This window comes from Clinocottus analis, unplaced genomic scaffold (assembly GCF_023055335.1).
Source record: "Clinocottus analis isolate CAN_PGR_092001 unplaced genomic scaffold, fCliAna1.0.p SCAF_14, whole genome shotgun sequence".
In the NCBI taxonomy this organism is placed as follows: Eukaryota; Metazoa; Chordata; class Actinopteri; order Perciformes; family Cottidae; genus Clinocottus; species Clinocottus analis.
Genome location: NW_027175865.1, coordinates 2,090,977 through 2,114,762, shown reverse-complemented (window position 1 = coordinate 2,114,762; position 23,786 = coordinate 2,090,977). Strand labels below are relative to the sequence as shown.

Below are 23,786 nucleotides of genomic sequence, written 5' to 3'. Positions count from 1 at the left end.
AACAAGAACCCCACAGGGACCACCATCACTTTCATTTTGATGGCCATCGTTAACGCTGCATTCAGTGCCCCATTTAGCAACTGAAGAGCCCACTACTTCCAAGTAGGGCGGTTGTGGCCACATTTATCTCTTGCTTCAACAGGAAGTGAACTCAGTTTCACTCGTGCTTTACTTGAAATCTGAACAAATTACACAATCAAAGAACATAGTATACATCAGATAAATGACAAGAGTTATACGAACAATACACAAAGTAGTTACTGCAGCTCTAAAATACTGAGTGGAGTAAAAAAATACAATATTTGAGTGAATACACATTTCGCCACAGGAGATATCGCACCTTATAAAACCGGGTGTATTTGTCTTAAGAACACAGAGTGCTGCTATTATTCCAACCTTAATTTCAGTTAATTGCACAGATGGCAGGAATAAAAACCAGCATCTTCTCTGTCCTGAGAACCCGCTTTAAACCGAAAGCTTCAGTTAACAGTTTAACCTAGCAATCGACATCTTTCCTTGCAATCACGTTGCACAATGTTACATACAAACTAACACACACACACACACACACACACACACACACACACACACACACACACACACACACAGTCACACACAGTCACACACGCGTAACATCGGTTTACTTCCACTTTGTTTTTTGTCCAGACTGATTGAATGTGCATCTTCAGCTTTGTGGAGAAAAAAATATTAAAACAAGCATGGAGGTGTGTGTGTGCTTGCATATATGTGTGTGTGTGTGTTCATGTGCGTGTGCGCTGAATTGAGCAGCAGTGTTGTAGGAGGACAAGTGTGGAACCAAGTGTGTGTGTTGAGCATGTTGATAACAAATCAGGTCCAGATTGTGAAGATCTCAGGCTGTTCAGACCAGGTCTGCCAAAGGATGCCATGATATCTCTCTCTCTCTCTCTCTCTCTCTCTCTCTCTCTCTCTCTCTCTCTCTCTCTCTCTCTCTCTCTCTCTCTCTCTCTCTCTCTCTCTAATATCATTTACCAAAATAATAACCTCTCATAGACGGAAGTTGACTAAATGTTGATAGAAATCAGAAGCTGTCCAGAGCTACGAGGTTGCAGCTTCAGGGTCTCTGCACTAGTTTCTTATTGGGCCTTGACGTGTGGTCTCTGGGGACCTCGCATAATTTATCAGAAAATAGTTGAGGTTGACTGAATCTGCCACGTCTGTCACTCACAACTCTGGGATTTGGGGTTGTATTTAAATTTTAATAAATAGTTTTGCATGGTTTGTTTTGTCCGCACTTTCCTTACACCTCTTTTCTCGATTTAGAATTATGGAGGCTGGATCAGAAATGCGTCTCGTTTGATGTGGCGTCCTCGGAGAAGAGAGAAATATGTATTAGCGCTAGACAATCTCGCCTCCTCAAAACAAACCGCAGCGTGCGTGTGTGTTGTCACGGGAGACGACTCCCGGAGACGTCATCGGCGTGTTTGGGCAGCGGCTCGTTCTCACCAAACGACATCACCGGATTCACACGTAGTTAAAGTTTTGCCGGTTTGATTCCAGTAGCAGGAGGACCGAGCCAAATGGGAGTCCTGTGTGGGAGGAGGACGGCTTCACACACACACACACACACACACACACACACACACACACACACACACACACACACACACACCTACACACACACACATACACTTATTTCACTGTTTCTCTGGAAACAATCTTTCCAGTGACTTGCAGTCTGAAGTTGTAGCCGACAGAGGTGTGTGTGCGTGTGTGTGTGTGTGGGTCTGTATGTCTGTAAGTCTGTGTTTGTGTGTGTGTGCATGTGTGTGCAGAGTAGAGGACTTTTACAAACTCGGTGGTCGGAGGGTGAATTTAGGAACCGCAGGCTTCTTCATACGATCGCACGCGACTCAGTGGAGGCCCGTGAAGATGGCGAATGATGCTGCCGTAGCAACCGTTTCCATGGACGTGTCTGTAGAGCACATAGCCGTGTGTACAGACACACGGGAAGGTCTCACGGTTTCCTCGTAACAATGGAAATCCTCCTCCTGTATTGATCGGTGACTTCAGGTCAGAAGTACTTCTCTCTCTCTTCCGGCAGTGTGTTGACGCCGTGGCGTTGTTGTCACATCTGTTATCTTTCTGTTTGTCTCGTCGTCTCCTCTGTCTTATCGTCTTCCAAGGGGATCAATCTGTGAGGAAATCGTATACATGATGATACACAATTACGTTGTCTAAATCGAAAATAACAACAACATATGGTAATTTTTGCCCTAAAGTCCTTAATATGATTACTATTCACTTTTTAAAAAAATGTGTATTTCAGACCCACTATTTATTTATTGGATTACCAATTATAAAAACAGTATTATTCAGTGTTTATTCACCATATTCTTGCTTAAAAGCCTTGAAGATAAATATACAAATAGCACTAGAGACCATCTTGTGATGGGATCAGCCAAGAGAGGGGCCAATGTCCCCTTCCATACTTTACACCTTGATCTATATTTGATCCCCTTTTGATCTCAACTAACCATCTGGCACAGTAACGCTATCGCTTTGACACAATCTGACCAGAGACAGACAGACAGACAGACGGGCAGACAGACAGGCAGGCAGACAGACAGACAGGAATATAAAGTCCTCTGAAAGTCCTCTGTGGTACTTCTGCTACAGCAGGTGTTTCCATGACCACCGTTAGCCCCGGTGACACCAGTGGCGCCGTCACAGCCGGTCCTAAAGGCCTTTGTTATGACCTGAAGACGTCGCTCTGTCTGCCGGCTCCCCAGTGATTGGTCAGCTAATCTGTCAATCACCTGATCACAAGCGGGTCACAACCTCCTCAATAGTCTGACGTACGTATCTGTGTGTGTGTGTGTTTGTGTGTGTGTCGTTCCGACTCGGTGGTGCACGTTTCCTCTCATTTTTTTTCAACACATCAAGAAAGAGAAAAAAATGACTAATGCAAATGAAAAACACAGCACTCACAAGACTCTCACAAAACAACACAAAACAAATCAAGACATCGCATGCGTCGTAATAACACACAAGAGCTGTTTCAGCGTCTCACACACTCCTTAACATAAGCTCGCAGAGCCTGTAATTGTAGCGAGGACACAGGATGTAATTACACATGTGTGTGTGTGTGTGTGTACATAATTATCACTTTTCACTTGTAATGGCGGGTGTGTGTACACAAGCCTATATGGAATATGTGTGTATGTTCATTTGCAGTGTTTACTGTGTGTAAGTGTGTTTTTTGGGTCTGTTTTTAGGATTTGGAAGTATGTCGATCTTTATACACATAGAATACAAGATGTACTTACGTGTGTGTGTGTTTGCGTGTGTGTGTGTCACAGAGCGGGTCGCTGTTTGCCTTGCTCGTAGTGAGCGTCACCATGGCAACGGCACTAGCGGCGCAGTGTGAAGTGGAGGAAGAGCTTTGCGGCGCTCAGTGTGACAGAGACACACACACACACACACACAGAGAGAGAGACTGGTTTCACATGAACACGCCAGGTTGGTCGGACTGGTCGATGATGTCACGCATTTAAGTCGCTGTTTACTAACAACAAGACTTAAAGTTTACCTTTTTTGATTGTGTTTTTTTCCCCGTTTTTTTAAACCCATACAGGGGAAGCAGTCATGTCTGTATTTATAAATGTAATCTGTATACAGATGCATTATCAGTTCAGGGTCGAGAGAGAGAGAGAGAGAGAGGGAGAGGGGGAGAGAGAGAGAGAGAGAGGTGTGTCATACTGAGCATGCTCTTTGTGCTAACTTCCTGCTCTCTTCTTCCTCACAGAAAAGACCGGCGTTCAACAAGAGCAGAGAGAGGAATACGAACGTCTCTGAACACAGCTGGTGAGGGTTCAATCCGCACTGAGGAATAATCACAGCCTTCAGACTGAACTCTGCCCTGTGGATGTTTCTGTTTTTCCTTTTTTTTTTTGTTTTGTTCTTCCCTCGTTCACTGGAACGGACATTAATCTTTTTGAGAATCACGGTAGCGTCTCACCTCAACGTCTGTCCGGGAGATGAAAGACTCTCTCGTCTTTGTCAACAATTTTGACCGCAGAGTTTGAGTGAAACTCCTGGATTTTTAAATTTTTTTTCCCTTCTCCAGTTGAACGATCTCTTTCATTTTCTCTTTTGAACGTTGTTATCTCACTCTTTTCTTTTCCTGATTATCGTTTGGTTTCTCATAACAGGAAGAGAAGGAGGCGACTGACTCTTGTTTCTCTAACGGGAGTGAGGCTAGTGTTTGTGTTCCAGTTTGGCTTTCACCAGGGGACAAGTCCTCCCTTGTGTGTGTGTGTGTGTTTGTGTGAGTGTGTGTTTTGTGCCGGAGCGTCCCCCTGCGATACATTACCGTGTCTCAGGGAGACAATAACCGGCCCTGTGTGTGTCTCTTCTGGGAAGATGGGATCAGAAAAGGACTCTGAGTCGCCTCACTCGTCGGTGAGCGGCGTCCCCAACCCTAAGTGCCGCGCGGCGGGCAAACGCCACGGCCGCATCTCCTTTCACAGCCTCTTCAACAGCAAGCGGGGCTCTCGGGGAGCCAGGGGCCCCAAAGGAGGAGCCGCCACTCCTTTATCCCATCACCACCAACTTCACCACGTGCAACAACAGCTCCTCCCCGCTGCCTTGATCTCACCGCCCGCTGTGCCCACGCTGCCAACGAATACCACCACCACCACCACCACGACCGCAGCCACTGCGACCCCCCAGGACGCCGCCTCCGGCTCCCCGTCAAAGCTGCTCTCCTGCAGCCAGTCGTCCCTATGCGGAGCGCCGTCCTCTGGAGAGGCCGAGCTCCTGGAGTGCCCCCTGTGCCTGGTGCGCCAGCCCGCTGAGCAGCTCCCCGAGCTGCTGGGGTGCAGCCACCGCTCCTGCCTCTGCTGCCTGCGGCAGTACCTCCGCATTGAGATCACGGAGAGCCGAGTCCAGCTCAGCTGCCCCGAATGCGCCGAGAGACTGTCCCCGCGGCAGGTGGCGGACATCTTGGACGACGCGGCGCTGCTGGAGAAGTACGAGGAGTTCCTGCTGCGGAGGTGCCTCGCCTCCGACCCAGACTGCCGATGGTGCCCGGCGCCCGATTGCGGGTAAGATGCTCTTTGCTGTTTCTATGATATTTGACAAGTGTATTTAATCTGCTGTCCAGCAACAAACGGCTGCCGGGCAACGCGTTTATGTCTCTGACTTCTTACCACCCCCAACAGCTGTTTCAACTTGTGAGTCTGTGTGTGTGTGTTTCATCATGGTGAAACGTGATCCTGGAGACACCTGCTGTAGCAGATCTACCTCAGAGGAGGTTCTGAGTAAATTGCCAGATGTTTATACATCTGTCTGTGGACAGGTTTTGTCAACGTGTCAGCAGCGCAAACTTAACAAACATGAAGGAGTTCAAAGATGGACGGCCGGTCCGAGCGAGGGCGCCAGAAGTAGTGGGTTAGGGAATGGAACTGGCTGGATTTGATGTCATCCTATCGCTAGATCCTCTCTAGTTTTCGGGCATTGTCGGGCTGCAACTAACATTTGTGCGATGAATCATTCGGTAGTCTGACAAGGCCGATCTCAAGCTCTCGAAGCCCCATCATGAATGTTTTGACAATCCAAACGATGTTTGAGTTAACGCCCCATAAAAACAGGGAAGCAGAAAATCTTTACATTTTAGAGACAGCAAGTTGCGAGCGGTTGATGTTTTAAAATGTTCACAGAATACCAAGATGATTGGCAAAACAATCACCTGTCGGACGACCAATAGATCAATCATCGTGTTGTTTCAGCGCGAGCACAGTGGACAGCTGGGCTCTGTAATGACACAATGAGGACAGTTTGACCTGACCTCGGAGGAAGAAAAGGACATTTTAAGTGTCATTCGTTTCCATCTTCCTGTTTCTGTGACATCAAGTCATCTGATCAGACGTTCAGCTTGAGAACACTGAAGGGAAATTACCTTGTGTAATGAACAAAAACAAATCATTGTCGGAACAGAAATTCAACTCATGTGATTCATACAAAGAGTGGGAAGAAATGTCATTATCTGTTTGATTAATTAGTTGCAGGATGCATTTTTTTTATCTAAGAAGGTGTCACTTAGTTTCTTAAAGTCAGGACAAATATTTATCTGGTTTTTGAAAAAAGAAGTCGTCGGCTGTTCGCTCACATTAGTGCTGGTTTGGCAGCATCGCTAACGAGAGGACGGCTGTTGCATATCATCATTATTGGGCCGGTCGCATCGTCAAACCTTTCCCCCCCTCGCTCCCTCTTCCTCTTTCTCCCTCGTCCTCTCCCTGCGATGCATCAGCTCACTTGCCGTCCGCTTATTTCGGCCTCCTTTTCACGAGAACTGTCACGATTTCAGATAAACTGTATTGCTTCAGAGTTCAGATAAGAAGCCAGCGTGGCCTGTTAGAGAGAGAGAGAGAGAGGGAGGAAACCGTAACTGGGTTAGAGGGCCTTGTGGCCGGAGGAGGGCAGAGTCAGACGGGGCTGGAGGTTAAGCAGATCTCGTTAGGCTTCTGGAACAAATTGGAGGCGTGTTTTTCATCATAGAAAGCAAGAGTGATTCACTATGTGTGTGTGGGATGGAGGAGTACAGATATTCAGTGGTGTTTTTCTGTTGTGGTCTTATACAGTGATACTGGTATTCTGGCAGGGGAAGGTCAAAACGTCTGTGTGGCGTATCTGTCTGAGCGTTTCTGTTTGTTTCGGTGTCTCCATGACACCACAGCCCCGACAAGAAAAAGGGCAAAGAGTTTTCTAATAAGTCTGTATGCTGTGTGTCTATGTCTGTCCTCAAGGGGAGGGAATAGAAGAAACACTTATTATAATATTATTAGTATTATTCTGTGAAGGCCATTTTCAGGTAAATTCGCTTTGGTCTTTTTACTGTCCCAATTTCAGCGTTGGGTTTATGAAAGTCATGTTGGTAAAGATAAGCAGACGGGGGTTGGACGTTAGTCAATATGTGGTAGTCAACAAAAACCAAAGTGTATGTTTGCATGAGCTGTGTCATTAGAAGAGAGGTGGACTGCTGCGTTGACCCACATATTTACCTCCTGTCTGATGCCAGCAGTGACTCAATAGCTCACTAAATCAGACAAGGTGACTAATGCTAAATTATTATTCACCACAAACAGCCCCGTCTGGAGACAAACAGCTCCACACACACACACACACACACACGCACACGCACACACACATATACATACACACACCTGCCAGCTACAGCTTCAAACTGTCGGTTACTGGAGAAGTTGCGTCCACAGAAACAGGGAAATAGGTGTGAATATATTCCGTATATAACTGTAAATGGAGTCTCTACAGCTCAGAATGGGCCTATTGTGTGTGTCTGCGTGTGCGTGTTGTTGTGTATTGGCTGTATGTCTTTCTGTCTGCTCGATGTGTGACTAACTAAATGTTTGCCACAGTTTTTGCTGTTTGTTTGAATTTCAGATTGTGTTTTAACGGCCAGCAGGGTGCGACTCCTCTGGTTGTCAGATTGTAAAGAAGTCCATCTTGATTTATTCCCTCAGTAAACAAGTTTATGTCTCTAGTTTCAAGTCTTCTTCAATGCAGCATGATGTTCATTTAGGAAATGATGGTAATTTAGAGTCAAACAGACCATAAAGCAGATGCTTTAGTTGTCTGTGTTTTCATCCTACAACGTTAACCCTTTCCCAGTGTTTTCAGTTCATGCTCAAGTTAATTGAAACATTCGTTCCTTAAAGCAATGTGACAGTGACTAACAATGAAGAAGCCTCGTCTGGGTCTACACAACCAAAGCAAACACACACCTGGACCCGCTTGTCTTCTTAATATCAGTGTTTTCTCATTGCAATTTTTTAAAAAAAAAAAACACCAAAAAACTGTTAAAATCTCTCTGACTTCTGAACCACAACGACGCGTGTGACCCGCTGGCCTCATCCGGCCCGCGAGGTCTCGGGCCGGCGTGCTCGAGAACAAAGAACGCTGTCTCCTTCTCGCCGGCTGTCAGTTGCCATGGTGACTATCGGTGCGGGCATGGAGAGGGAGCGTTGCCAAGGGTAACAGGAGTCGGGACTTAATTAGACGGATCAATATGTTTTCGTGCCCTGGCCTCGGCGTGCACGTACGCACGCACGCGTGACTTTGCTCTGGGTTCTCGTGCCTCTTTGGTGTCGCTAACGCACGCGTCGTGTGTTTTCCCGTGTTCCTGCGTGAGTTAGGCTCATGCGTGTTTCTGGTAAACGCAGCCCGCTGTTAGCGTGCAGCTTCGTCGTGTGCTTTCGCTGTTGCCTTTTTACGAGCTCAGCGGGATTCCCAGGTGGCTCTCGCTGGAGCTGAACACTGACAGGACTTCCTTTTGCACGGTTTCCTCTCAGCACGCCAGCCCCCCTCGTGAAACTGCTGCTGGATCCGTCTCGCCGTGTCCCACAATCCACATCTCGGCTCGCGATCTCACGTGCCCCTCTCTTGTTTTTGTCCATCTCTTATCTCCTCTTTCGTTCTCTCTCTGTCTCTTCGTTTGTCTTCATCCCCGTCCTGGAAATGTCAGCCTGGATTTCTCTCGCCGCAGGATCACAATCCACCAATCGCGAGGCAGCTGTGACACGATGATGCTCTTCCAGGGAAAAGCTGCCGTAGCAACATGTTCTTTGTACCAGAGTTAGCCAGATGAGGAGCTCGCCTATATACTCTATCGCTTTCTTTTGACTTTTTCTGACTTTTTCATAAGCCACGCTCGCTGTGTGGATCCGTCCGTCTGTCCGCTATTGGACAGATTGCCGTGGTGCAGACATTCATGACCACCTCGGGATGAATGGTCATATCTCACTGTAAATACAGAACATTGGACTTTGGTTTTGGTTTCTTTTTTAGGGACCAATACATGTACACACATGTAGAATTGCACAACAAGTGTATCACAGCATTTTTTAGCTACTGCTGAGTCACAATGCTAATGAAGGTTTTACTTTTATTCTAAAATATATCAACGTTTTTACGGTATCATAAAGCAACACTGTTTTAGCTTCTAGGTAAAGTTATTTGAATTCTGAGCATCGCTCACAAAAGATGAGATGCTCGACACCAAGCTACACATTTCTCTATCTTATTTTACACTTTTTATTTACAACAACTATTACTTTAAATCCATTGACGTGTGAGACTTTGGTCTCTCTCTGTTTGAAAAAGGCATCCCTGAAACAAATCATCTGATGTCATAATCATAAAAGAGATGAGGAGTTTTGTTTTGAGACAACATCTATAAATGAGGCGTGCTGGTTGTTAAAAACCTGACTTTCAGCCTGGATCACTTTTCAACCCGGAGAGAGAGAATGTAAAGGAATGAGCTCGTGAGGAGCTGGTTCAGTACTCGTCTGACACGCTGCTGTTCTGCTTCTCTTCAGGCGAACTAGAGCCGTAGCGCTGATGTCGCAGGAAGAAAGAAAAAAAAGCGGGTATCTCTGTGCTTTTTGTTTCCCTTCGTGGAATCAAAGGTCTGTTCAGTCATTTAAGGCCTTTGAAGCCTGCGGAAACCAGGGTGCTCAGTTTGTTTCATCGCCACAGGAGCCACTCTTTGCAGATTCTTTGAGGCAGACGTGTGCACGTGTAACCCTCAAGTGTCACCTCTCGTTTTCGTCCTGGGAAAGCAAACTTCTTGTCTCCTCCGATTTGCGTCAGTTCATTTCCTGTCACGTCGTCTGAAGAGCCGATAATGAGCGACATGTTGGGGGTGTGCCAAAACGATTATAAGTTTGTGGCATTATCACTTCTTCCACCCGCCTCTTCCCTTTTCTTTTTCCATTTAGAAAAGGAAAAAACACCGGAACAGCTGACTAACGTGCAGAAAACTGGCACCGTCTTTGTTTCATCCGGGTAGAAAAAGGCAACAAATGTGTAGCTTTTGTTATCACTCCTCCAGCATGTTTTCTCCCACTTAGCTTGGTGACAATATTGGCTGACTGGCCTCTTTTGTGATTTCTTCAGTGATTGATCGCCTATAACTCAGTCCCTCTCCCTCTCTACAATTGCCTTTTTATGTCCTTACTGTTATATAACTCCACCCTTTTTGTGCTTTATTCCCCACTATTTGCTCCGATGTGTGCTGACATCACTTCAGTACACAACAAAATAATGGTTTTCTTCTGGTATCGTTTATAGGGTTTTGCCTCCACAATGAAAGCTAGATTAGTTGTGGGTATGTCTGTTTAATTGTCGCAGAATATAGTTTAAATAAAGTGAACAAAGAGAACATAAGCCATATCAGTGAAGTTTGGTGGAAAGTTTGACAACGGGCAGAGGAACAAGTGGTTTGTTCAGGGGATTTTGTAATGTCGCAAAGCTTTTTTTCTCATGATTTATAGCTCTTTTTTGAAAGAAAAAAAAGAGGAATCCATAACATATATATGTATATCTAGATTGTCACGTTTTGTTCTGCCCTCCATAACGCGGTCCATTGATGGCAAACCGAGCACCGATGACCTGCTGGTTGGACCTTTTTTCACGTCTCCTCTCTGAACACAACCTTCAATAAGTCCGTCACTGCTGGATTTACTGCTCCGCTGCGTCTCCTCTCCCAGTATTGAACCTAATGACATCCACATGGATTGACCTCATCCCGTCTCGTTCCCCTCCGCTCTCCCTGTTGTTACTAAGTGATTACTCCATTGATCAAGTCTTCCCTCTCTCCTCTCAAGCCTGCAGGGAGCTTCCAGGCTCTGTGATGTTCCCATTAGTGGCCGCGTTGGAGACCTTCATCTCTTTGAAGCTTTTGGTCGACTTGACATTTCTGAAGTCGCATTTCAGTTGTGTAGCACTTTGCCAAGACGCAGTGTCTTATTGTTTGAATTAGTCGCGGTCGGACCCGACATGAACCCTCATAGTTTCTGTCTGAGCCCAACCAGAGCCAGAACCACGGCTTAAGATAAGAAAAGCATGAAAAGCTCAAGTCAAAGAAAGAAGTAAAGACATCTGATTGTGATACTGTCATGCAGAGTTTAAAAAGATAAGAATTGAATGATTTACGTTGATACCAAGTCACAGAGGAACACATAGCATACGGTATCATTGGCATGAAGTGGAACTATCTCCAAAAATATTGGATGACGCGCCATAATATTCAGTAAGAATGATTCCTACTGACTTTGGTGAACACAGCGGCTTCGTTCTGTGCCAGTGAGCCGGAGTTTTAGACGTGGATGTCTGGCAGATGTTCAGACTCCAAAACACAGAGCAGATGACTTCAGTTGATTCACAGTGGGATCATCGGCACTAACAACCCTTTTGATATGTCACAGACTTTTAAGAGTCATTAGGATTCTCTTTATCGACGCTTTTAGTGACACTGTAGGATTTTCCATTAGGGCCTCATCAAAACATCTTCATGATCTGACTTCAGTTTCCACACGATTAAACCCCCCCCCCGCCCCTCCTCTCTCTCTCTCTCTCTCTCCCTCTCTCTTCTCCTCTCAGATTTGCTATCATCGCCTCGGGCTGTGCCAGCTGTCCCCGGTTGGTGTGTCGCAGGGAGGGATGCGGGGCCGAGTTCTGCTACCACTGCAAGCAGGCCTGGCATCCCAACCAGACCTGCGACTCGGCCCGCCAACAGAGGGCGCAGTCCCTGCACACGCACAGCAACCACTCGCCCAGCTACACACAGGAGCAGGGACCTGGTGAGTCCTCACACACACAAACACACACACACGCTGTGCTTCTGTCCGACATAAACAGACAGGATCTCCCCCCTTCCCCTCCCCATAATTTCCAAAAATATTCTTCACACCTCTGAGAACTCTCTGCCTCTCAGTCTGTCAGTCTTCATCAAGCGTCGGCCCGTCAGACTGCTGAGTCAAACTCGGCGTCTGGCGTCTGGCGCCCCAGCGTTCCCACCACAGCGTCTCCTGATAGCTTCCTGATGCAGCGCCCTGCTTCCCGTCAGCATTTACAAGATTTTCAGGGTGCAAACCGTGTTCAGTTTAGTCCTCATAGTCCACCTCCGCAGTTCAGCCGGATAATTGTTTGAAGATATGCATCTGAAAAACTCACTGGGGAAACTTCTCTGTTGAGGTTAAGAACATGATCAGTGACGTGGGAGGACATTTTGAATCTGTTGGTCTCTATAAGTGTTTGACTAAATACAGTTAATGGACGAGACTATTGTAGATATTCAGGAAAACAGCCTGTACTTTTACATAAACAGACATATTCTTGCCAAAGTGTTGAGGGGAGCTCTTTAATCCACTTGTTGTGGTGATGATGGATACAAACATCCGCGCCTGTGCGTGCGAACATCCTCACGTGTGTGGGCGTGTGTGTGTGTCTTTAATTCCAATTTGATTAAAAATCTATCAATTAAACCTCTGCCCCCGAGCTGTCTCTGTCTTCCCCTTAATTCACCACTTCCAGTCTGCCTCGCTCTGCCAAGTGTTCAGAAGAAATGACGACAATCCAGAGGAGCAAAACTGACTCATAAGACAATTCAGGCCGCTCCCGGTCTGTCTGTCTGTCTCTCTATCTGTCTCTCTGTCTGTCTCTCTGTCTGTCTGTCTCTCTGTCTGTCTGTCTTCCTGTTCATACCTGCTAGTCAACGAGATGTAGACAGCTATAAAGAGACAGGAGGGAGAGAGAAGAAGAAATGGGAGGCAAAGAGATAAAAGGAGGAAAATAGGAGCAGAAGAAAGGGAGGCAAAGAGAGTGTGTCAGCAGAATGCACAAACAACAGCAACCACACACACAGACACACACACATTCAGTGGCCATTTCGGGCCGATCTGCCAGTCTCTCCATGTTAAAATGCTAAAAGGCCCTTTTAAGAGCAGACAGCGTTCCAAGCATCAAACTCACAGTAAATTGACTTTTTCTTGGCTTCTTTGCTTCCTTTCCTTTTTAAAATACGCTAAAGGACAAACCGATGCATTTCTCAGATCCATTACTCTAATGATGCTGGATTTTGTTGCCAATAGTAAGATGCAAACTAATTAGATGAGACCCGTCGAGTTGAATATTATTTGAGACTTACCTAAGAAATGATCCTTATTTATCTTCTTGCTGAGAGTTAGACGAGAAGATCGATATCACTCTCGTATTTATCCGATGAATATGAAGCGACAGACTGTTAGCTTAGCTTAGCATAAATGATATAGGGGGGACAGCTAGCCTAGCATACAGATACGAGGATGGTATTGATCTTCTCACCTCACTCTCGGCAAGAAAGCGATGAACTATGTTTCCCAAAATGTCGACGCTCACCTCTAACGAGCCAGCAAAATGTCTCCTAGATGTAAACTGTGCTTCTGTCCCCAGCTGATGACATCAAGCCCTGCCCTCGCTGCGGTGCCTACATCATCAAGATGAACGACGGGAGCTGCAATCACATGACCTGCGCCGTCTGCGGCTGCGAGTTCTGCTGGCTCTGCATGAAGGAGATCTCCGACCTGCACTACCTCAGGTACTGCAATACTCTTTTATTTGCACGGTTTGTTTCGGCTCCATCTTTCATTTCTTCAGATTTCACTGATGTCTCTCCTGCTCGTCTCCCCTTCCTCTCCCTCTCTCCTCTTTCGTCCCTCCGTCAGTCCATCCGGCTGCACGTTCTGGGGAAAGAAGCCCTGGAGCAGGAAGAAGAAGATCTTGTGGCAGCTGGGCACCCTGATCGGCGCCCCGGTCGGCATCACCCTCATCGCGGGCATCGCCGTCCCCGCCATGGTCATCGGCATCCCCGTTTACGTCGGCCGCAAGGTGAGACGGTTCAGCTGTCTAAGTTAAGGCCGCAGTGCTTTGATCTTCAATTTAATGGAAGAGAAAAAAGTGTATTTGCTTTTACTAATATAACATTAAAGGAATCAGCGCTTGCTGCTGTTTCCTTTTCCTAGTTCTTGTTTGTTTTTCATCCTGTGTACTTGTGACTTTTTCCTCTGATTTATGGTATTTTCTGTTGACCATTTATTTTTTTAAATGACACAGCTTAAAGCTAAACGGTACAAAAACTACAACCTGGCATACAAGTAACTTCCTTTCGTATATCTTACTTAATTAAAGGTTGAAGTGAGTTGATTGTTTTGGATTATTCTTTTATTATATTTTACTGCAAAGTATCATCTTGACAGGGAACATTTTCTAAAAGTCTTTTCAAGACGCACCTCTAGACTAAATCCAGCAAATAAACCGAAAAGGAAATACAAATTTCAGACAATGGGGGGGCGTTTTAAGAGGAACTCATTATGAAACTATTTGTGTTCATAATCTGCTCTTTTATTATCTTCATAAAATGAAACACTAGAAGTGCACGCTGACGGTAACAGCCGTCATTCCCTCCGTTTGCAGCCAGCTGCGACGCCTTTCACGCTTAGAAACACTGTTTGTTTCTTTTATATATCTTGACAGTCGGTTCACTTCAGGTTTATCTCCAGCTACAGGAACCAGAAGTGGAAAAAACTCTGCCTTGTGGCAACACTCAAATAGTTTACTGCCCTGCCACAGTTATTCTTTCACAACCCGGCTCTGGTGATTATCTGGAATTTACAACATTGCGGAACAAAAACCTTGCGCTGCCCTGGTTTTTAAACACCGTGTTAAAAAGCACCTTGAGCGCCACAAAACGGTTTCTATTCACAGCAACAACCACGCTGACCTAAAAACAACACAGCTGATAGTGGAAAGAACAGACTTTTGGTCAAGGAAGGGTCCATAAAACATCTCAACTCGTCTAAATTTAAGGTCCTACCCTCTTATAATCCACTCCTCTTTTCCATAGACCCACTTTAGATTAGTATGAGATGTGTCTCAAGTTGTTTAAGTCACTTTTTGAGTTGATTCCATTTGGGGTTAAATGTTAATGCGCAAGGACACATCGACACGGGCTGGCAGAGCCGGGGGTCACAGTCGCCCAGTTAATGTCGATATCCCCGGGCAGGTTGTGCATCCTCTAGTTGTCCTCTGAATGCAGCAGTTCTCTAGTTTCACAAGGCTGTGATTATCACAGAGGACACGATGAAACGGCAGCCATGAGGATGATGACATCATCATCACTGGAACCACAAGAGGCTCAACTTTTTAGGTGAAACCCAATTTTATGAAACTCTGGGCATTTATACTTCTGCACATTAAGCACACTGTATCTCTCTCTTGTGGAGAAAAGTGGAACTGCACATTTCTATTGAAGTCTTGGAGGATCTCACAGTGTGAAGAGGAGCTCTGGTTGTCTGGCTGGGTCTGAGAAGTTGAAACACAGATTTAGTTGTTTCAAAAGCAGCGTTTAAAGAAGTTTAAAAGAAAGAGGAGGTTGTGTCCTTGAAGCTGTTTCTGGGAATGTGATGGTTGAAACAACCTCAGGATGGTGGTTGTATTGATTGATTTTTAAAGGAATATTCTACACATCTTTTGTGGAGGAGTTTATTTGGACACAAAGGTGGCGGGTGAAAGGGCAGAGGACCCACACATATATGTGTCTTCCATACTCTGCTCATTGAAACATATTTAGAAAATAATTCATCTTTTATTTTCATATGGTATGCTTCAAGTCTGACGATAATTTTGAAAGAAATTGGTAAAGATTCTAACAAAAAAAAACACACATTTTGGACGAATAAAGAGTTATTTGTCCAACATGAACCAAAAGACATCAGTTTCATGGGTATTTATTATAATCATTGAATACTTTAAATGCTTTAAACTGCAGTTAATAATTCAGAATAACCCTTTACATTTCCTCAGCATGACTGAACGTTTATCAGTTACCACGAGTGCTACAGTAAAGACCTTTAACCTTCTCCCTTCTCCCCGCTGCAGATCCACGCCCACTACGAGCTGAAGAAGACGTCCCGTCACAGAAGGAACCTGGCCATCACAGGAGGCGTGGCCCTGTCCATCATCACCGCCCCCGTCATCGCGGCCGTCAGCGTCGGTAAGTCTCACAAGGACCCATTTTTTTACTTCTACACAACCGGCAGCTGAAACCGGATGTCACGCGAGACGTTTTCGCGGATGAAATCCAACATGTGTGCTTCAACATGTGTGCTTCTTTCCCCCCCCCCTCCCCCCCCCCCCTCCCGCTCAGGAATCGGCGTGCCCATCATGTTGGCCTACGTGTACGGCGTGGTGCCCATCTCTCTGTGTCGGGGAGGAGGCTGTGGCGTCAGCAGAGGGAAGGGACGAGGCGTACGCATCGACTTCGACGAGGACGACGGTCCCATCACAGGTGAGGTCGCCAAACGCTTCCCGGGGGAGGGGCAGGAGCCCACTCGCCAGGTGTTCCTGTAAACGATATCCTCCGTGTGATCCTGCAGTGGCCGATGCGTGGCGCGCCCTCAAGTCGCCCAGCTTTGGCGAGAGCAGCCTGGACGGGGTGGTCAGCGGTCTGAGCACCACCTCCCACAGCGAGGGCCTCTCCGTGGCCCCCGGCACCCTGGGGGACACGCCCCACTTCAACACGCTGGCGGGCGGCGCCTTGGGAGCTCGCAGCAGCAAGTACAGCAGGTGAGGAAGAGGAGATGAAGAAGTAACTCAGACGGGCAGGAGTAGTTTAATGTGGATTACTGAGATATAAACTAAGAATATGCTATGTTGCTCTCTCCAACATGCTGATTTTCATGTTCATACTTTTGGGTTTCGACTACATGTTTACATGCTTTAATGTTGAAGAAATACCTCATTCTACCTGACTTCACCATGTATGAAATGCCCAGTTTTTTTTCCTTAATTGACTAGCTAGAAGAAAATGGCCTCAGATATTCTAATGAAGCCTGCATATGACAGGAGAGTCTTATTTAACGGGTTGTTGCTTTATTAACGCTCTAAGATACCCAAATGTTTGTGCACATGCACTAAAGAAGTGAGTTTTTCATGAGGCGCTCTTCATTTTATCACCCTGCTGACATCCTTCCTTTAATTCTATTCATGTGTGGGTTGTTGACCAGAAAGTCACACCACAATGTCCATTTAGTAGCTGTTGGTGAGCTTTTTTAAGTTTCTTCCTCATCTCTGACGGCTTAAAAATTGAGATTAAAAGTTCATTATCGGCCGTTTTTTTTATTATCAACAAGCTCGATTTAAAGTCGACCCTGCAAACGTACTTTTAGTGACGCTATGGAGTGAACACAGATCATGACTTTATCTAAATGTGAAGTTTAATTAGATGTAACTATTAAATTGTATGCACATTATAACATGATCAAGATATCCGGTGCTTCGTAGTCATTGATCCGTACGGTTGCTCCTGTCCTGCAGGCTGGAGGTGCAGGCGGGGGAGCTGGCTAAAGAGTCCGCCCAGAGGGAGACGGGCAGCCTGGGAGCAGGGAGCGACTGCGCCAGCACCCGGGGAATGGCCGGATCCATCATCTCGTCCTACACGCTACCCGACAGGTGACGCAATCTTCTTCTTCTGTGTGGTGTTTATAGCTGCGTGCAAGGGCAGGAAGAGCATTCAAAGCTTTATCCTATTTCAATGTATTGATGGCTCAAAAAACTTGAATCTCAAGAGTTTTCCATGCAAAGAATTCTCTTTAATCTGCTTTATGGAAAACTAATTGAAAGTAAAACTACAGTTGAATATGTTTGCAAAAAAAATAGAGGTCTTTGTTGTTAGAAGCGTCCCGTTGAACCTGTCTCTGCATTTATTGCACTCTGTATGTTAAATGTTTAATGTTAAATGTTGTGCACAAATTCCTTGTATGTGGAAACGCACATGTCAATAAACGCTTCTGATCTGCTCCAGGGAGTGCACCAACCTGGAGATCCAGGTGGACATCGAGACCAAACCCAGTCACCTCTGCCTGACCAGCGAAGAGGACCTCAGCCCGCCCCCGTGCTCCGACGCCATGGCGGCGGCGGCCTCGGGGGTGGAGGAGCCCCAGGACTGCAGCTCCCGGCGGGGCGGCGCCCTGTCCGGGTCGGCGCTGGGGCTGTCGCCGGGCGTGTCCGTCAGGGAGGGGCTGCGAGACGTCACCCTGGCTCAGCCGGAGAGCATCCGCAGCGACCTGGAGATGTCGGACACTCAGTCGGACGACATCGCCGAGCTGACGTCGGACGACTGCGACTCGCCGCACCCGAAGAGCTGCCGCCTGGCGGCCGGCCAGCGGGCGCCGTCCTGCCGAGCCCTGAACCCGTCGGACGGCCTTCACTGTCCGGCGGACGCTAACGTCATCCTCTACGTCTGAGAGAGCAGCAGCTCCCAGGATCGCACAAAAAAAAAGAAAAAAAAAAAAGACTCCCGACCGTTTCAGCTGAGCTCTCCTTCACTTCTTCGCGTCGCTTTTTTTATTTCTTCTTTCCATCATTTCCCGTATGCTGCTTTTGTGACTCACAGACAGCGTCTTAAACACAGACAGGGTTTGTTCCTGCCTGTCTGTCTGTCTGTCCGTCTGTCTGTCTGTCCGTCTGTCTGTCTTATCTCTCTACCTGTCAATCTCCTCGCTGAGTAAATTGTCAGGGCTCTACCTCTGAGATTTATAAGATGATGATTTATGTTTACTCCTCGGTGCAAAATGCCCCGGCTACTTAAGCGAAAGAAGAAAAGAAGAGTCCATAAAGAAGTATCGCAGTTGTGAAATAAGGTGAAAAAAGTCACCGAGCACAGCGGAGGGAAGGCAGATGTTTTTGCTTGGGACGTTTCTACCGATGCGTGGATGAATGTGGACTTTGTCCTCAACTGTTGAGTCTTTGTGTTCTTCTTTTTCCCCTCTATTTATATTCAGATGGCCTGGAAGTTGTGTTGTTTGCTGCGCGCATGTGTCTGCATGAGCCAACGCCTCGTGTGATAGGTTGAAAAAAACACAAAGGGGCGGTGAGCTTCTGTTACACTGCTGAAAGTTTACTTTAGAGGATGAAGCTGCACTTGAATGTCACTGTCCTTGCACAGAGGAGGAGGAGGAGGAGGAGCAGGAGGAGGAAGAAGAAAAGGAGTTTTGATTTTCAGAAATAGAAGATTGAGTTCTGACAATGGCGAGGCCACGAGACGCTGCGGTGAAAGAAGCCATTTTATTCTATTCAAGTCCGTGACCGTGTATGTTTACCTCTGAGAACATAATAATACATTTTTAAAAGATTCCAGAAATAATGATATATTACAAAGAGAACCAGTAATAATATAGTATATTATAAAGAGAACCAGTAATTCCTCACATTTATGAACCCTGATTTTTTTTGGGGCTAAAAAAAAAATACTGAAACGATTTTTAAAATACTTGTTTTGACTCACCGAATTTAATTCTCTCGGCTGAAATTTGTGATCGCTGTGAAAAGCTGGACCGCCAGCGCTCTCCCTCAGGTCACTGTCACAACTCTCTCTATCTGTGTATGTGTGTGTGTCTGTGTGTGTGTTTGTGTGTGTGTCTCCGTGTCTCTCTCCCGACTGGACTGCTGTCTGACAGTCGGCTGCCTTATCGACACTCACTGACCACTGTGTGTGTGTGCGTGTGCGTGCGTGTGTGTGTGTGTGTGTGGACTCCTGATGAATGTATTTGTCCCACTTTGGTTCTTGAATGAGCACTTGTGCACTTTATCTGGAATTTATCATATTTATCTTCTTTTTTTTGCTGTTCATCTTCTACTACGAGTGTCTTCAGTTGCATACGAAAGTCTGTGGTCAACCAAAATAAATCACCTACCAGAAAGCCTTTAATGTTTGGATGTAAACTAGATAAGAACTTGGCTCCAGAACATCCGTCTGTACTTTTTTTTTAAAGGGCCAGTGTGTACGATGTGGGGCTCTGGCGGCCTCTAGAGGCGAAGTTGTAGACTGCAATCGGCTGGAACTTCTCCCCCTTCGCACGACAAGCGCAGAGAGGGGAACTACAGTGAACACGCGGAAAACACGTATGACCCTCTGGAGAGCCAGTGTTTGGTTTGTCCGTTCTGGGCTCCTGTAGAAACATGGCCGACTCTGAGAAGAGGACCTGCTCCATAGAATAAGAACAAAAACACAAGTCATATTTTCAGATTATACACTAAAGGAAACACGCACCTAAATGCTACACACTGGCCCCTTTAACATGAGGAGCATCCACAGTGTTTTTTATCAGTGATGCAACGACTGTTTCTATCTTTTTTCTTTTTTTTTTTGTTCTTCATCCTTTGGAGCCGAACACTCTTCTGCACCATCTCCACTAGCTTTCTTCGCTTTGTGCCACCTCTGTGCTTCAGTGTAAGCAGGTTCCCCACCAGGTTTCTCTAATCTGCAAGGGGGGTCAACTCGGGAACCCTTTCTCATCTCGGAGTAGCTTTATGGCTTCAGCTGCTTGTGTAACAGAGCTTTGTTTGGTCTGGACTTCTCACTTGTTTCTGCCTGTGGGAAGAAACCACACACGCACACACACGCACACATATACACACACATTTGTGAATGTACCGCGGACAGAAAGACGAACTTCCTGAAAGAGTCCGAATGAGTGTTAATGGAAATGTCCCACTAAGAACACACGTGGTCCCGTCTTTATTTGAAAGAGGTTTTAGAGTATATAGACAGCAATATTAAAGTGTTATTATATTGTTTGTGTGTTTTCTGTCACCGTTGACGCCCTGTGCAGGGTTGTACACGCAGGACTGTGAACGACAACCTGTGGATCTTTTGGGGGAAATAAATAAACACAATCTGATGTTGCATCAAAGTTGTTGTTTTTTTCAGTCCGACGTTTTAATAACTGCATAGATAGAAATCATTCATAACATATTGCAGTACTTTTAAGCAACCAGAGAGGTAATATGGAATTATACCAAAAAACAAATTGGTAAGAAAAAGTAATCTAATGCTCCCACTTTTGTTCTTTACCTTAAGAGTTTGAATGCAGTAACTTTATCAAATACTTCTGCACCGGGTACTCCTTATACTTCAGTTGTAGTTTTAGAAGTATTCCAGTAGGCGGCGGTAATGCACCGTGAAGAAAAAAACTTGACAACGCATCCGCGTCTCTTCACGACACAGATTATAGTTTTACGGCCGTGTTTTCATCCGCCGGAAAGCGGAAGGCTTCGAGTCGGAGGAAGGTTAAAGTGAATCCTAGAAAAACACGGTAAATATACAGATATTTTATGTCTAATGTCGTTTTTTTTACCCGTGTGTTAGTCACTTAGACGTCGTGTTGAGTTTATTCACTGTTAGAAAGTAGCAACGGTCTGTAAACGTCGTAAAAGCGGAGCCGCTTGACGTTAGCATTAACAAGCTGTCATTGAAGGGGACTAGCATAACATTGCACGGTAACACGCCCGACCACGTAACATAATTAATAGCAACAGTTTAGGGTTAATTCATTAATTAATTAGTTTATTTATTAGTTAGTTTATTTGAATGTCAAACAAACCTCTTTCACGTCGGGGTATTTTACAGCGAACGTTAGACATCTAGCTAGTGTAGCTCTGTGCTAGCTGGCTAGCTTCGGCTAGCTTCGGTTAGCCGAGAGAGTAGAACGGGGTGTATCTGTTATGTAAGTCCTCTAGTAAACAGTATTATACTCAAACATAGTATCATACACAGCTACCTGTAAAAGAAGGATTTCCTCTGGCGTCTAATATAACGTCTGACTGTATCCTGTGTGTGTCTGAGGCTCTTTCTGCTCATGTGGAGTCATATTTGAGGTCAAAACTAGTCTTCTTCTCAGGTGTCTCCACCCTCTCTCATCTCTTCTGCCAGTTTTACTTTTGTATTGTTAATTTTTAAATGTTGTATACTTGCACTGTTTATTGTTATGCACCGATCACATCTTAATTTCTCATGTGCAACTAACATACTTGGCAGTAATGACTCAGTTTTCCTCCCCTGATCTGTGGGGTCCTCCCGTCTTCTCCACCACGTCTATTTCGCTCATCATTCTTTCCTCTCCGTCTCCTCTCCCTTCAGCCGCCATGCCCTTCATAGACATCCAGTCGCGGCTGGGCATCAACGTGGACGGCTGGCTGCTGCAGCAGAGCGGAACGCAGCCCAACAATAGGGCGGCTCGCTGCCACGCCTTCGAGAAGGAGTGGATCGAGTGCGGCCACGGCATCGGGCAGACCCGCGCCAAGAAGGAATGCCAGCTGGAGTTTGAGGACTTCTACGAGTGCATGCACAGGCAGAAGACAGTAAGTGACTGTTCGTTACATGGAGCTCACTTGTTGACCTAAAACTGTGACTCTTCCTGTTGATCAGTGTAAAAACAAATCCCCTTTTCCATCCACGACGGAGTTTGTCCGCAGATACAGTAACCGCAAATAAATCTTCCCGTACATTAAATATAATGACTTGCAAGCTTCTCATAAACTCAATAATAATGGCTTCCATAATGGTTTCCAGCGGGTTTTTTTGGTAGTTGACATGTCTGTTGACCTAAGCAACATTACACTTCCTGATTCTTGCACAGAGTTAAGTGTGATCGATTATTGGAAAGGAAGAGAACCTCCGGTGCTGCGAAATGAAGCCGACAAAGTGCCAAAAACTAGCGATGAATCATTGAAGCTTTCCAGCAAATTAGTTTGCTAAAGGGTTAATTCCTTGAGGCTTCATGTGCACACAAAGTCCACATAATGGCCTTGTGAGTAATGCACCGCATGTGTGTATTTCAATCCTTTTAGTCAATAATTGTATCAAAATACGGTGACAAGTATTGGTGTTGTAGAACTATAAACTGGCAGTGGTCGAACGGGGCAGATAATGTACTCGTGCAATGAGAATGTGATGAAGAGTTGTGACCTTATTTGTTTTTATTCAGGAACAATATTCAATGAGATCATAGTCTGAAACGATACAACCCTCAAAAGGCTTCACAGACAACTTTAAAGTTAGGTATGATGGAGTATATGGCAGCTTTGAGTGACAGGTGGGTGCCGTCTAGTTCGCTAGCGGTCTCCTCTGCTGCATCACCTGGGCCACAATCCACCTCTTTGCCCACTTTGAGCTTCCTCAACAACTCCTCTGAACATTTGGATGACGTCTCGGAGACTACATCTATATGTTCTACAGCTGATGGCATGAAGCAGAAATAAAAGCTTTATGAAGGTGAATGAAATGACCTGAGTGCTATTTCTCTGAACACTTTTTCCGTTATCAATTCAGATAACGGAAGTGTGTTCAGCACTCGCGTCTGATCCTTTTAAACACTGTCCGAGGTAAACTGGGGGTCAGTGTTGATGGCCGTGTGCGTCAGCAGAAGAGAGACGGACAGATGCGCCGCCGGCTCTCTTGTGTGCTGCAGCAGCAGGAAGTTCCTCGCCTCCACCCGGACGCCTCGACTAGCCCGTTAGCCACGTCTCATTCTTTCAGAGGTGATGGAGTGCTGATTCAACGCGACTGTCAGCCAGAGTCCGACGCAAATTTCTCTCAACTTCACCTGGCGACAGCCGTTAATGACAGCATTGAATCGGCTGCTGCCTCCAGCTTTAATCCTGCAGTGGCTTCAGGGACACGACGAGGCTGAGGGAGGCACAACAACGTCTTTACCGTCTTTCTCTTCCTATTCTCTCCATCCCCCTATCCTCCTCCTCCTCCCTGCAGAACCAGAGGCTGTACGCCATCCGTCAGCAGCGGGACAAGATGGTGAAGGAGGGGACCTACAAACCGCCGCCATGCCACTCAGGCGGGCCCGAACAGGGACCGTGAAGGGGACGCGCGACCGTCCACAGTTCTGCTCTTGTTTATAGTAAATCAGAAGTCGCTGTTTCCTTCCCGCCTGTGCACATTTGCAAATAAATGTTATCGTCGAATATCTTCCTGTCGTTTCCTTCCCCGTCTTCCTTTTCTGTCTCGTCACTGTGCTGCGACGTGTGAAGAGGCCGAGAATGAGAACACGTTGAACATTTTACTACATTTACTCCACTACTGTACTTAACACGAGTATTTCCATTTTATGCTTCCT

The 23,786-nt window shown here is 46.1% G+C and overlaps 2 protein-coding genes across 3 annotated transcripts in view; both read left to right on the top strand.

The window, feature by feature from the left end:
• The window catches only part of rnf19b (ring finger protein 19B), a 28,900-nt gene extending 8,330 nt beyond the window's left edge, over positions 1–20,570 (top strand). The window contains exons 2-11 of one of the 2 annotated variants that reach the window (XM_068576058.1): positions 3,788–3,846; positions 4,194–5,087; positions 11,443–11,642; positions 13,273–13,417; positions 13,545–13,707; positions 15,757–15,871; positions 16,025–16,165; positions 16,254–16,443; positions 17,194–17,328; positions 17,681–20,570. In XM_068576058.1, coding sequence (XP_068432159.1) covers positions 4,405–5,087; positions 11,443–11,642; positions 13,273–13,417; positions 13,545–13,707; positions 15,757–15,871; positions 16,025–16,165; positions 16,254–16,443; positions 17,194–17,328; positions 17,681–18,122 — 2,214 coding nt within the window. In that variant the 5' untranslated portion in view covers positions 3,788–3,846; positions 4,194–4,404 and the 3' untranslated portion in view covers positions 18,123–20,570. Of the gene's footprint in view, positions 1–3,391; positions 3,502–3,787; positions 5,088–11,442; positions 11,643–13,272; positions 13,418–13,544; positions 13,708–15,756; positions 15,872–16,024; positions 16,166–16,253; positions 16,444–17,193; positions 17,329–17,680 lie in introns of those variants that run through there. The other variant, XM_068576057.1, reaches the window with a different exon arrangement.
• A 274-nt stretch (positions 20,571–20,844) lies between these two features.
• ndufs5 (NADH:ubiquinone oxidoreductase subunit S5) lies at positions 20,845–23,638 on the top strand. Its single transcript, XM_068575773.1, has 3 exons — positions 20,845–20,972; positions 21,797–22,017; positions 23,426–23,638. The coding sequence occupies exons 2-3, from the start codon at positions 21,802–21,804 to the stop codon at positions 23,528–23,530; spliced, it is 321 nt and encodes a 106-aa protein (XP_068431874.1). The 5' UTR covers positions 20,845–20,972; positions 21,797–21,801; the 3' UTR covers positions 23,531–23,638.
• Positions 23,639–23,786: the final 148 nt, after the last annotated feature.